The following is a 14,622-nucleotide window of genomic DNA, read 5'->3' on the forward strand; positions in this document are numbered from 1 at the left end:
TCATTTCATTTTGGTCAGAAAGCATGCATTGTATGATTTCAGTCATCTTAAATTTTTTAGACTTGATGTGTTCTAATACAAGATACCATGTGTAATTGAAAATATTGTATATTTTCATCCTTTTGGCTTCAGAGTTCTCTACATGGTTATTAGGTTTCATTGGTATATAATGCTATTTGAGTTTCTATTTTATTATTGAGCTTCTATCTGATTTTTCTATTCATTATTGAAAGTGGGGTCTTAAACAATGACCATGTTGCAGTGTATTTCTTGCTTTACTTCTGCCAATATTTGTTTCATATATTTGAAATCTCTAATGTTATATATACATATGTAAACCTATACATGTTTATTTAGATTCACATTCACCCACATACATATATATTTTACTGTTATATATTTCTGTAAATGAACTCATTTTATCATTTTTTAAATATTAATCTTTGTTTCTCAGAGTTTTGAGCAAAAGTTTTTTTTTTTTTTTTTTTTTTTGGAGATAGTCTTGCTGTGCAACTGTGACTAGAGTACAGTGGCATCATCTAACTGTGGCCTCAAACTCCTCAGCTCAAGTGATCCTCCTGCCTCAGCCTCTCAAGTAGCTGAGGCTATAGACACATATCACCGTGATATCCTTATTTTCCTGTTTTTAGTAGGGACAGGGTCTCACTCTTGCTCAGGCTGGCCCTCAAAATTCCAGAGCTCAAGAGATCTTCCCGCCTCCCAGACTGTTAGGATTACAGGCATGAGGCACCGTACCTAGACCTAAAGTATATTTTGTCTAATATAATTATGCCCGCTGAGCCTACTCGTAGTTACTATTTTCATGGAATCTATTTTTTACTTCTTTTATTTTCAGCCTATTTGACACCTTAGAGCTAAAATGAGTCTCTTGTAGATAGAATATTGTAGAAACTCATTTCTTATTCTCTTTTTCTTTTATTTTTTAAAGTATATTTAAATCTTTTTACTGTTTTTATTAATGACTAGTCAAGTGGGGTAGTGAGAAGGGGGAAAGTAGTAGAACAGGAGTTTAATCTGTAACTGATTGCGAACAGTCAAATGAGATACTTCATTACCTTTGGACCAGCTAAAACTCATTTATTCTTAATCCATTCAGCCATACTATTTTTTTATGTTAAGGAGTTTAATCCATTTATATTTTAAGTAATTACAGTAAGGAATGAAATTGCTCTTCAGTTCTTGTGTCCATTTTACCCCCATTTCTTAATGGCTTCATTTTATTGCTTTTGTATTACTTGCTTTGATTCTTTTTCATTTTGTTTTGCATGACGTCTATAGAGAGTTTCTTTTTGGACACCTGGACAAATGGAGAGTAGAGAAACATCTTAAAGTTATAGAAAATGTAGTTCAGTCTCTTAGTAACTTCATTTGAATTAAAAAAAACCCAGACCTCTTTACTACCCCACTTTGTTATTAATGTGAAAGTTTATACTATTTTATATTGTACATGTATTACTAGAGAACTTTAAGAATTCTGAAATAGCATACTGGAATTGATGTTTTATAAAATCTGAATTACATAATTAGTCTGCACCTCACATTTATTAAATACTGGTTCTATTGTTCAGTTTGCTACATGGAAATATTAGCATTTTAATCCATTGTCTCCAATCTTTATCTGAATAACATAATTTATTCATATGTGTTCATCTTGTATATTAGTTTCATACCACATTTTACAATATTCGTATTTTTCCTGCATTAATAAATGTAAGACTTTTGTTTTGCTTCTCAAACCTGGATTACAGCATTTCTCTTTTGTGTAAGAAGAGTAGCAATATATTAATAATATAAGAAAGCAGTTTCTAGGCCAGGTGTAGTGGCTCATGCCTGTAATCCTCGCCACTCCGGGAGGCCGAGGATGGTGGATTGCTCGAGGTCAGGAGTTCCAAACCAGCCTGAGCAAGAGTGAGACCCCCATCTCTAGTATAAATGAAAAGAAATTAATTGTCCAACTAATATATATAGAAAAAATTAGCCGGGCATGGTGTCGCATGCCTGTAGTCCCAGCTACTCGGGAGGCTGAGGCAGGAGGATTGCTTGAGCCCAGGACTTTGAGGTTGCTGTGAGCTATGCTGACTCCAGGGCGCTCTAGCTTAGGCAACAAATGGAGACTCTGTCTCAAAAAAAAAAAGAAAAGAAAACAGTTTCTCTAGTGTCATGTGAATGCCTTATGTTTAAGGTTTTTTTTAACAAAGCTCTTCAATCAATGATTATAATCTGTTTTTGTTAAACTAATTATAATCTGTTTTTGTTAAACTAATTATAATCTGTTTTTCTTATGCTAATAATTTAAAATCTGTGCTCTTCAGGGATGCCCAGTCATTCTTGAAAATTAAAGTTATCTAGCATTCTTCAGTAATATTTTATGTTTATTCAGAATTTCATGTGTTCAGGTATTTTTCATTTTGTTTTGTAGTTTTATAGTTGTGTTTCATTTTAAAGAAGGTTACCTTACATCAGTCAATTATGCTTTTAGTTTTTACCTATGTATTATAATATTTAATGATATTATTCAACTCTATACACTTTAAGGCACTGTCGAGGAAAAGTCAAGTATAGGTAGGTCAGGCCTTGTTAGCTCACACCTGTTATCCTAGCACTCTGGGAGGCCCAGGTGGACGTATCGCTCAAGGACAGGATTTGGAAACCAGCCTGAGCAAGAGCCAAACCCTGTTCCTACTAAAAATACAAAGTAATTACTTAGCCAGCTAAAAATATATAGAAAAAATTAGCGGGGCATGATAGTGAATACTTGTAATCCCAGATACTTGGGAGGCTGAGGCAGAAGGATTGCTTGAGCCCAGGAGTTTGAGGTTGCTGTGAGCTAGGCTGACTTCACGGTACTCTAGCCTGGGCAACAGAGTGAGACTCTGTCTCAGAAAAAAAGAAAAAAATCAAGTATAAATCAGCTATGTTTGCCGTTATAATTTTCTTCGTGTTTGTTTGCCTGCATAAATATTACTACTATTTTGTTTATGAATATTATGGTTTTTCTTCAATTTTGGTCAATGGTTATATTATCCTGTCTAGGTGAATAGTCTTGAAAATTGTATTAATTTTAACATGTATTTATTGGCAGATATATATTATTCCTCTGTGAAACATTTGAAAATTAATTTTGAGAAGCTTGAATTTTCTATTGTTGGTATTATTGTTTATTTTTCATTGTATAAAAACACATGAAGTTCATAATCTTAAATTTGATTATATGGTTTAGTCATATTAAGTATATTGACATTGTTATGCAACATGAGTCTCTAGACCATTTTTGTCTTGTAAAATTAAAACTCAATATACATGACACAGCTACCTATTTTCACCACTGTCCTTTACAAACACTATACTATTTTTTGTTTTTTTTCTAAGAATGTAATTTATATTTTTTATATAAGTAGATTCATAAAGTATCTTTTTTAGGAGACACTGGCTTTTTTCATTTGATAAAATGTCAAGATTTATCTTTATCATAGATGGTAGAAAATTCTCTGGTTTTTGAAAGTTGAGTAATACTCCATTATTTTTATGTCCCAAATTATAGGTATTCATTCATTTTGTGAGGCAGATGTGGTATGTTTTAACATACTGGCTTTTATGAATAATGCTGCAAGAAATATGAATGTACAAATAACACTTAATTGGACCATTTATGTAATGGCTTTATGTTTCCACTACATTTTGTTTTCATGGTCTAATTGTCTGCCCTTATGCCAGTAGCAAACTGCTGTGATTACCATGGCTTTGTAACATGTCTTGAAGTCAGGAAGTGTGATGCGCCCAACATTGTTTCTGTTTTTGGAGATTGGTGGGCACTTCGTGTACTTTGGCATTCCAAGTGATTCTTTTTTACTAAGTAATCCACTGAGCTTTATTTGTTGTTTTAAGCATTCCTGGGTTACAAAAGAATAGGCATCACTTATGGAATCATTTATAGAATGATAGAAACAGCTTTAGCTGTGTTTGGACTAAAGAATTTTAATATCCACATGATTTTTATACTGCTTTTTCTGCGTAATGTGACATTGACAATTTTAAGGATATTCCATTGAATTTGTAGATCATTTTGGGCAGTATGGCCAATAGTAATAAGTCTTCCAACACTTGAACAAGAGCATTCTCAAGAACGTGTCATTTAGTTTCCGTTTATTTGTGGATTTTCTGGCTTTCCTTTTGTTATTGATTTCTACTTTTATTCCATTTTGGTTGGTCACAGAAGATAGCCTGTAATATTTTAATGTTTCAAAGTTTGTAAAGGATTGTTCAGTGTCCTAACAGGTGTTGAATCCAAAAGATTGTCTTATGAGCTGTTGAAAAGATGGTGTATTGTGCTGCTGTGTGCAATATTCTTTAAATATCTGTTAGCTATACTGGTTTTATAGTGCTTTCAAGTTTTCTCTTCCCCTGTTAGTATTGTGTCTTCTTTTATTATTCAGAAACAAAAGTAGGGTATTGAAATATCCTAACGTTCCATTGCTATGTATTTCTTGATTCAGTTTTGTCAATGTTTCCTTTACATATTTGGCAACCCTGATTTTATACAGATATGTATAACATTATAAATATAAATATAGAAAAATAAATCATCGGTTCCCAATAAATGAATATTTTTTGTTACTTAATATTCTTGTTTGTCTTTTGTGATCATTTTTACTTAAAGTGTATTTGACGAAATAGGACAAGTTTTGCCTCAAAATATAGTGCCTAATTGTGACCTCCCCTGCTCTCATTGGACTAACATTTGCTTTGAATGTCTTTTTGTGTCCTCCCAATTTTAGTCCATGTTTGTCATTAGATTGATGATGAACCTCTTGAAGACAGTATAGAGTTCCTTTTTTAAATTTTCTTAAATTCCTGTCTTTATCCAATTTGTCTTCTGATTGTAAAGTTCAGCCCATGAATATTTACATAATTTTCAGAACTGGAAGGACTTGCTATTTCCATGTTATTATTTGGATTCTTGTAGCTATTTTGCCCCATTTTTCTCTTTTTGTGTTTCATTGTGTTTTTTTTTTTCTTCTATTTTTTTTCCAGACATAGTCTCGCTTTGTTGCCCAGGCTAGAGTGAGTGCCGTGGCATCAGCCTAGGTCACAGCAACCTCAAACTCCTTTGCTCAAGCGATCCTCCTACCTCATGACTAAAGGCATGTGTCACCATGCCCGGCTAATTTTTTCTATATATATTAGTTGGCCAATTAATTTCTTTCCATTTATAGTAGACATGGGGTCTCGCTCTTGCTCAGGCTGGTTTGGAACTCCTGACCTCAAGCAATCCGCCCACCTCGGCCTCCCAGAGTGCTAGGATTATAGGCGTGTGCCACTGCGCCCGGCGTCTCATTGTGTTTTATAGTGAGATGCTTTGATTCATTTCTTATTATTTTAGTGTGTCTCCATAGGTATTCTGGTTACCACAGTGAATATGTAATACTTCTTATAGTTACAAGAATATATTTAAACTGATAACACATTAACTTTAGTTGTATATAAAAATTCTTCCTCATTACCTGTGCCCTCAACTTTATTATTGATATCACTAATTATATCTTTTTACATTGTATACCTCTTAACAGGGGTGTAGTGGTATTTTTATGTTTTTGTCTTCAAGTTTTAGAGCATGACTAAGTGTTTTCTCTACTGTCAATATACTACTACAGAATTTTGCTTAAATATACTTATGTGTTTTCCCAAGAGAGTTATTTGTTCTATGCATTTGTGTTGTTTTCTGAATTCAAGGAGCTCTCTTTGGCACATTTTTGTGGGGCAGGTCTAGTGGTGATAAAGATTTTCAGAATGTAATTATCTCGATAAGTCTTTATTTTTCTTTATTTAAATGAGGAGTTTGCTGGATATAGTTTTTCTGCTTTTAAGTTTTATTCTTTTAGCAACTGACACATCATTTTTGTCCTGCATTTCAAGATTCTCTTTTTTTGTGAGACTTTCAGAACTTTGTGTATAACCTTCCTTGTTATAGGTCACTTGTTGTTTCTCCTGGCTGAAGTATGTTGAGCTTCTTGATTTTTTTATGTCTTTCTTCCTACATTAGAAAATTTCTCTGTCTTTTATTAACGTATGCTTCAGCTGGACAATTTAATTTGTTTCTATTTATGATTTTATTTTTCCTTAATCTTCTCGTTTTCCTGATTTCATTTAGTATTCAGTATTGTTCCCATGTTACTCATTAAGCATCATTCCCATGGGTTTTATTTTATTTTATGTCTCTTTAATTTTAGAGAAAGCATCTTGGTCAGCCACCCTTGCTTGAGTGCTGGGGCATTATCATTCCTCATTCTAACCTGAAATTCCTGGGATCAAGCAATTCTCCTGCCTCAGCCTCCCCAGTAGCTGGGACTGGCAGTGTGCACCAACATGCAAGCTAATTTTTTATGCTTAGTAGAGACAGGGTCTCACTCTTGTTCAGGCTAATTTCAAACTCCCAACCTGAGGTGATGCTCCCACCTTGTTTTCCCAGAGTGTTAGGATTCGAGCTGTGAGCAGTTCGGCCCAGCCGAGGTGTTTATTTTTCTTTTATTCTGGTAATGTATACGTTTCTGTTGCTTTGTGGTTTATTTCTGATTCTTTTGTTTCTTTGATTGGGCTATGATACCGTGATATTTTGTATGTGTTGTAATCTCTGGTTGAGATTTGAGAATTAACAAAAAGCCAGCTTTCACAAACAGTATCAAGTGGCATTCTCTTGGGAAACTCTGAAAACAATTGACTGTACTAGAAATACAAGAAGCCTCAAACCTGTTGTGAAGATGTTTCTTCTGTGGAATTATCTGTTTATTTTCTAGTTACAGCAGTTTTCCCACATTTCTGTGGAAGAGCCTGTCATCATTTGCAACACCTGTTCCCTGTCTGTGGTATTGAAGTTACTATGCTGCTGTAACAGTCTTTTCCTTAGGTTTCAGAATACGCCGTCTGTCCTTCAAATGCTAGTACCATTCTTTCATGCACCGTGTTTTAGGGTAAATAGAAAACAATCTTTGTAATGGCCCCCAAAAGCCAGAAGGGTGGTCATGGCTGTCACTATTTTCTTTCTCTTTTGAGGGAGAATCTGGGGTTTGGCAATTTACTTTTATATGCAACGTGCTGTATTAAGGAGGAAAAGGCTATGGTGGGTAAATGTAACAGACTTTTCTGTCTCTTTTATGTGACTCTTGGCATTGTGCTCACCTGGTGTGCTGCAAACTCTCACCTGGAAATTAGAATTCCCACCAAGGCAATTTGTTCAGCATATTAGGGCCTGTGTATTGTATTTTGTCATCTTGCTAGTGTGTTTCTTATAATTGTTTATATTGAATTTGCAATGTATATTAATCTGATTAAGAAAAAAGAAGACATAAGTGAAATAATTTGTTATTTTTTAAATTTCTTTCAGCTATGTCTTCTCATTTCACCCAACAACATTTGCTAGAGCAGGACATAAATGTTTCATTTCAAGAAATGGTACTGAGAAGATATGGAAGCTGTGGCCTTGAGAATTTAAACTTAATGAGAGAGTGCGAAAGTATAGGTGAGTTGAAGGAGCAGAAAGGATGTTATAATGGACTTAACCAATGTTCAACAACTGCCCACACCAAAATATTCCAGTGTAATGAATGTTTGAATGTCTTCACAGAGTTCTCAAGTGTAAATAGATACAAGATGAGACATACTGTTGTGAAACCTTTTATAGATAAAGAATGTGAGGACGCCATTAACCAGTGCTCACGTATTATTGAGCATAAGAACATTCATGATGATGAGAAACCTTCCAAATGTAAACACTGTGACAAAGTATTTAAATGTTGTTCAAGTCTTTCTAATCATAATACAGTTCAAACTGGAGAGGAACCCCCTCAATGTGAAAAATGTGGTCAGTCTTTTAACTGGCGCTCATCTGTTACTCAACATAGCAAAATTCAGACAGGAGAAAAAGCCTACCAATGTGAAGAATGTGACCGATCCTTCAGTTGGTCCTCATACCTCTCTAAACATAAAAGAATTCATACTGGAGAGGAATCCTACAAATGTGATGAATGTGGCAAAGACTTTAAAAGGTTATTACATCTTACTGTGCATAAGAGAATTCATAATGGAGAGATACTCTACAATTATGAAGAATGTGGCAAAGGCTTTAATTGGTTGTCAGAACTTACTATGCATAAGAGAATTCAGAGTGGAGACAGACCCTACAAATGTGAAGAATGTGGCAAAGCATTTAATTGGCATTCCTATCTTAATGCACACAAGAGAATTCATACTGGAGAGAAGCCCTACAAATGTGAAGAATGTGGCAAAGCATTTAATTGGCATTCCCATCTTACTGTACACAAGAGAATTCATACTGGAGAGAAACCCTACAAATGTGAACAATGTGACAGAACCTTTAAACGGCACTCACACCTTTCTGAACATAAAAGAATTCATACTGCAGAGAAACCCTACAAATGTGAACAATGTGACAGAACCTTTAAACGATACTCTTACCTTTCTGAACATAAAAGAATTCATACTGCAGAGAAACCCTACAAATGTGAACAATGTGACAGAGCCTTTACACTTTTCTCCTACCTTTCTAGACATAAAAGAATTCATACTGGAGAGAAGCCCTATAAATGTGAAGACTGTGACCAATCCTTTAGTTGGTCCTCATACCTCTCTAAGCATAAAAGAATTCATACTGGAGACAAACCCTACAAATGTGATGAATGTGGCAAAGACTTTAAAAGGTTATTACATCTTACTGTGCATAAGAGAATTCATAGTGGAGAGAAACCCTATAATTGTGAAGAATGTGGGAAAACATTTAATTGCCATTCCTATCTTACTGCACACAAGATAATTCATAGTGGAGCGAAACCCTACAAATGTGAAGAATGTGGCAAAGCATTTAATTGCCATTCCAATCTTACTGCACACAAGAGAATTCATACTGGAGAGAAACCCTACAAATGTGGAGAATGTGACAGAGCCTTTAAACGGCACTCACACCTTTCTGAACATAAAAGAATTCATACTGCAGAGAAACCCTACAAATGTGAACAATGTGACAGAACCTTTAAACGGTGCTCACAACTTTCTGAACACAAAAGAATTCATACTGCAGAGAAACCCTACAAATGTGAACAATGTGGCAGAGCCTTTACACAGTTCTCTTACCTTTCTAGACATAAAAGAATTCATAGTGGAGAGAAGCCCTATAAATGTGAAGACTGTGACCGATCCTTTAGTTGGTCCTCATACCTCTCTAAGCATAAAAGAATTCATACTGGAGACAAACCCTACAAATGTGATGAATGTGGCAAAGACTTTAAAAGGTTATTACATCTTACTGTGCATAAGAGAATTCATAGTGGAGAGAAACCCTACAATTGTGAAGAATGTGGCAAAGCATTTAATTGCCATTCCTATCTTACTGCACACAAGATAATTCATAGTGGAGAGAAACCCTACAAATGTGAAGAATGTGGCAAAGCATTTAATTGCCATTCCAATCTTACTGCACACAAGAGAATTCATACTGGAGAGAAACCCTACAAATGTGAAGAATGTGACAGAGCCTTTAAACGGCACTCACACCTTTCTGAACATAAAAGAATTCATACTGCAGAGAAACCCTACAAATGTGAACAATGTGACAGAACCTTTAAACGGTGCTCACAACTTTCTGAACATAAAAGAATTCATACTGCAGAGAAACCCTACAAATGTGAACAATGTGGCAGAGCCTTTACACAGTTCTCTTACCTTTCTAGACATAAAAGAATTCATAGTGGAGAGAAGCCCTATAAATGTGAAGAATGTGACAGATACTTTAGATGGCACTCAGACCTCTCTAAACATAAAAGAATTCACACTAGAGACAAGCCCTAAAAATGTGAACAATGTGGCAAAGCCTTTAAACAGTTCGCACATCTTTATGTGCATAAAAGGATTCCTACTGGAGACAAAGTATACAAATGTGAAGAATGTGACAAAGCCTTTAATCGACACTCATACCTTTCTGCACATAAAAGAATTCATCCACAAGGAAACCCTACAAACGTTAGAATGCAGAAAAATATATTGCTCAAGGTTTTCCATTCATAAGATCATTCATACACGAGAGAAACCCTGGAAGTATAAAGAAGGTGGGAAAGCCTTTACCTGATGCTGTTACTTCACTATACATGAGCACAATCCTAGAAATATAAACCAAGTGGGAGATCTTGTAATAACTTTAACTGGTTGTTTATATCTCAATAGCAGACAGTCATGGTGGGTAACAGTGATATAAATGTACCACTGTCAAAATATCTTTCAGAAAGTAAAAGTCTTAGTGTGTATGGGAGTATACTGGAAAAAATAGTACAGTTTTGAAGCTTTGTGTAATACTTGTTTTTATCACAGATCTTATTGTGCATAGCATAATTTATATTAGAACCAAACTGTCCCACAATTGCTCAGAGTTTATTTAAGGTCAGTGTATCTGGAGTGGAGAGAAACTCTACAAATGTCATAAATGCAGAAAAACATTTCTTAAAAAAACACACCTTTGAAAACACCAGAGTTTATACTAAAAGATATTTTCCAGATGGTACAATGTGAAAAAATATTTAATCAAAAATCACGTCTAGATAAAAATTAGATGTTATCTGGTAGAAAGAATTAAGGCCCCAATATACTCAGAAACTACTCAAAGGACAATGTTGTTTATAGAGAATAATCCAAAGTTAAACTGGGTAGAAGGTTTATGTGTATTCATCTTTATTTTTTTTTATTTATTTTTTTTTTTTTGAGACAGAGTCTCACTTTGTTGCCCAGGATAGAGTGAGTGCCGTGGCGTCAGCCTGGCTCACAGCAACCTCAATCTCCGGGGCTCAGCGATCCTACTGCCTCAGCCTCCCGAGTAGCTGGGACTACAGGCATGCGCCACCATGCCCGGCTAATTTTTTGTATATATATTTTTAGTTGGTCAATTAATTTGTTTCTATTTTTGGTAGAGACAGGGTCTCGCTCAGGCTGGTTTCGAACTCCTGACCTTGAGCAATCCGCCCGCCTCAGCCTCCCAAAGTGCTAGGATTACAGGCGTGAGCCACCGCGCCCGGCCTGTGTATTCATCTTTAAAAGGAGGAGATCGATTAATGGTGAGTTACAATTACATGGAAAATACTGATTTTTGCATTAAAACTTTGAATTTTTGAAAATGAAATATTGATGCAAATTACTTGCAGTTACTTGATGCCTTAGAGTTTTTGTAGAAACATCAAGTTTTGCTGCATCAAAACTATGAAAACTTCTTTTTATATTATGTGGGAATCATGAATATACTCTTCTGAGGAACATTAAGGACACAGGAGTGTAACATGCGTCGAGTCTAACTGGAGAATCTCCGTGTGATTCACTTGCGAGAGTGTTGTAAGTGAAGTCAGAGATAGATGTGTGGATTAATATTCTTCTCCATTATAATTAGAAACCTCTTTTGACTTTTAGAGGTAAATAGTTTTACCAGTTCCATTAAGGTAATTCAGGTAGTCAAATATAGATTTTCCAATGCCTTTTAAAACAGAATTGTCAATTTAATTTTTTTAATACAATAATATTGTGTTTAATTTGTTAAGACTGTTGTGCAAAAATGAAGTATATCATGACACCAACATAAACCTGTCCTCCGTTATTCAAGATTGCAGGTACCAGATGGTAGCAATTCATTACTGGGGAACATAGCAGAGTAACATCTCCTGTGTCTTTTATTCCAGTAGGCCTTGGAGTGCAAATAATGTTAAGGATATTATTTCTATCGTTTATATTTTTTGTCATTTATATAAATAAAGGGTCATTATAATGGTTATAATGAAGGTCTATGAGAGTACAATTAAGATCCACATTTCTGAATCCTGAATGACTATTTGCAAAATTTAATCCTATGTTTTATGTTTTTTTTAACATGTAGCCACTGTGGTCTGCAAAACAGATGATACATGCTTTTATTTTTCATTTACATGGAATCAAATAGAGGATTATCTCGTGCTAAAGAAAAACTTAAGTTGTAAGAGTATTGTAGAAAAAGTATTGTGCTTGTGTGCATATCTGTTTTGAGAAAAAAATATTTTGGAACCATATAGATAATCTCAAAAGTGTTGGTAATGTATTAGCAAAGTAGAAACCTCAAAGATTCTTTAGGTATATATTCTGTTTTACACTCTATTCATTTCTCTAAACTTTTTGGGCTCCTGTTTCAAAATGTCACCTTGAACATTGTTTGGCTTTATTTATTTTTTATTTATTTATTTTTTTTGAGACAGAGTCTCGCTTTGTTGTCCAGGCTAGAGTGAGTGCCGTGGCGTTAGCCTAGCTCACAGCAACCTCAAACTCCTGGGCTCAAGTGATCCTCCTGCCTCAGCCTCCCAAGTAGCTAGGACTACAGGCATGTGCCACCATGCCTGGCTAATTTATTATATATATATCAGTTGGCCAATTAATTTCTTTGTATTTATAGTAGAGACGGGGTTTCACTCTTGCTCAGGTTGGTTTCCAACTCCTGACCAGAGAGCTAGGATTACAGGCATGAGCGACCACGCCCGTCCCATTGTTTGGCTTTAATTGTCTCTTACTCATGGTACACCTAATGCATGACTTTTTTCTACAGTTAATGAAGTGCTTTTATTTGGACTTGTCTGAGATTATAATTATTTTTATTAAGTTGAATGTACTGACAATATAAGTAGAAGATATAAGTACTTCCACAATGAGTGTATTAAGTTCAATTTGCACATTTTTTCTTCTAAATTGGAGAATCCTATTTGAGCTAATTTTTTTCAGTTATTGTTTTACTTTTTATAATTGGCATGACTATGCTGATTGACACTTATTGGGGAAATTTTTTCAGGTAGAACAGGGGTGGCTTCATGACTCACGGTTTGGTTTATTTTGACATTTTTGTTAAGTGTGCGAACATAAGATAGTACTAGGTGTTTCATAGATGCTGCATGTTTATCAGTAAGTATTCCTGTTGGCATGAGTTTGTGGCTCTATGTAAGAGAGAAAATGGCCACACATAGCAATGACACTGATTCTTCATACAGAAAGAGGACTCCTCTTCCTGGTCCACACATGTATCTCAGCGCTTCTCTTTTCTGTGTTACTGCTAACAGCTTTCTCACTGTTGTCTCCACCCCACCTGATTTCCCAAAGTACATTTTAGGTTTTGATGGGAAGTTTGGAATTTTTTCAATATGGTAAAAATTTGTTTTTATCTGGAGAGTTTCAGAGCATTTGTAGGTATAAATAAAAATTTCTAATCTTTTAATTGTGAGAAGAAAGATGCAGTATCCATGGACCAGAGGGTTCAATTAGGCAGTTAGCTTTGTTTGTAGAAGAAAAATGTTACTAGCTCCTAACAAAAATTGTGGTAGATATTAGACTAGGTGGAGCATTAATAACAGTGGGACTTAACATAAACTGTTTGTAAAGAAGCATCATAAATTGGATATTTCTTAAAATTAAACATATTTTAGGAATAAAATCTTCTGAGGTATTGATAATGCTATGTGCATCCTTTAACAGCTTATACGATGGAGATAAATAGGTAGACGTACGTTTCATACAATGAGGAAACAAATATAAAATGATCCTATCTGAATGGCTCAGACCAAACCGTAATGAAAGTGGAGGTAGTATTATGTCATAAAGTTTAGTTTTTGGTATATTCTACAGCTGTACTGTTATAGCATTCATAATTGCAAAGATGTGGAAACAACCCAAATGGCAATCAATATACTAGTGGATAAATAAAATGTGTTATATGTTTACCATGGAGTACTATTCAGCTTTAAGAAACAATGGTGATACAGCACCTCTTGTATTGTGGACAGAGCTGTAACCCATTCTACTATGTGAAGTATCCCAAGAATGGAAAAATAAGGACCACATGTAATCACAAGCAAATTGGTTTCACTGATCAACACCTAAGTAGACATAAAGGAAGAACATTTATCGGGTGTCAGGCAGATGGGATGGGTGTATACATGAGGAGTGTGATGCGCACCATCTGGGGAATGGACATGCTTGAAGCTCTGACTCCGAGGGGGTGGGGTGGGGAGAAGTGGCGGCAGGCAACTCATGTATCATAAACATTTCTATCCCCATGATATGCTGAAGAAAAAAAAGTTAAAATTCAAAAATATATATGCAGACTCTATGTGCTAAAAATAAAAAAATACCTCAAATATAAGAGTAAAGAGTTAAACAAATAAGGCCAGGCACAGTGGCTCTTGCCCGTATTCCTAGCACACTGAGAGGCTCAGGCAGGTGGATTGCTCAAGGTGAGGAGTTGGAAACCAGTCTGAGCAAGAGTGGGACCCTGTCTCTACTATAAATAGAAAGAAATTAATTGGCCAACTAATATATATGGAAAAAATTAGCTGGGCATGCTGGTTCATGCCTGTAGTCCCAGCTACTCCAGAGGCTGAGGCAGAAGGATTGCTTGAGCCCAGGAGTTGGAGGTTGCTGTGAGCTAGGCTGATGCCACGGCACTCTAGCCCGAGCAACAGTGTGAAACACTGTCACAAAAAAAAAAGACTTAAACAGATAGTGCATATTAATCTTGAATAGAAAAAGTCAATAATATAAACAAGTTAT

At 35.2% G+C, this 14,622-nt stretch overlaps 1 protein-coding gene and 1 long non-coding RNA gene across 2 annotated transcripts in view; both read left to right on the forward strand.

The window, feature by feature from the left end:
• The window catches only part of LOC105871914 (uncharacterized), a 48,087-nt gene that overhangs the window by 8,812 nt on the left and 24,653 nt on the right, over positions 1 to 14,622 (forward strand). The gene's annotated exons all lie outside the window — the stretch shown is intronic.
• LOC142874937 (uncharacterized) lies at positions 2,273 to 14,314 on the forward strand. The gene has a single exon (XM_076009600.1). It carries the CDS (start codon positions 7,402 to 7,404, stop codon positions 9,874 to 9,876), a length of 2,475 nt encoding a protein of 824 aa, XP_075865715.1. The 5' UTR covers positions 2,273 to 7,401; the 3' UTR covers positions 9,877 to 14,314.

The sequence above is a fragment of the Microcebus murinus genome, chromosome 13, assembly GCF_040939455.1.
Source record: "Microcebus murinus isolate Inina chromosome 13, M.murinus_Inina_mat1.0, whole genome shotgun sequence".
Classification (NCBI taxonomy): Eukaryota; Metazoa; Chordata; class Mammalia; order Primates; family Cheirogaleidae; genus Microcebus; species Microcebus murinus.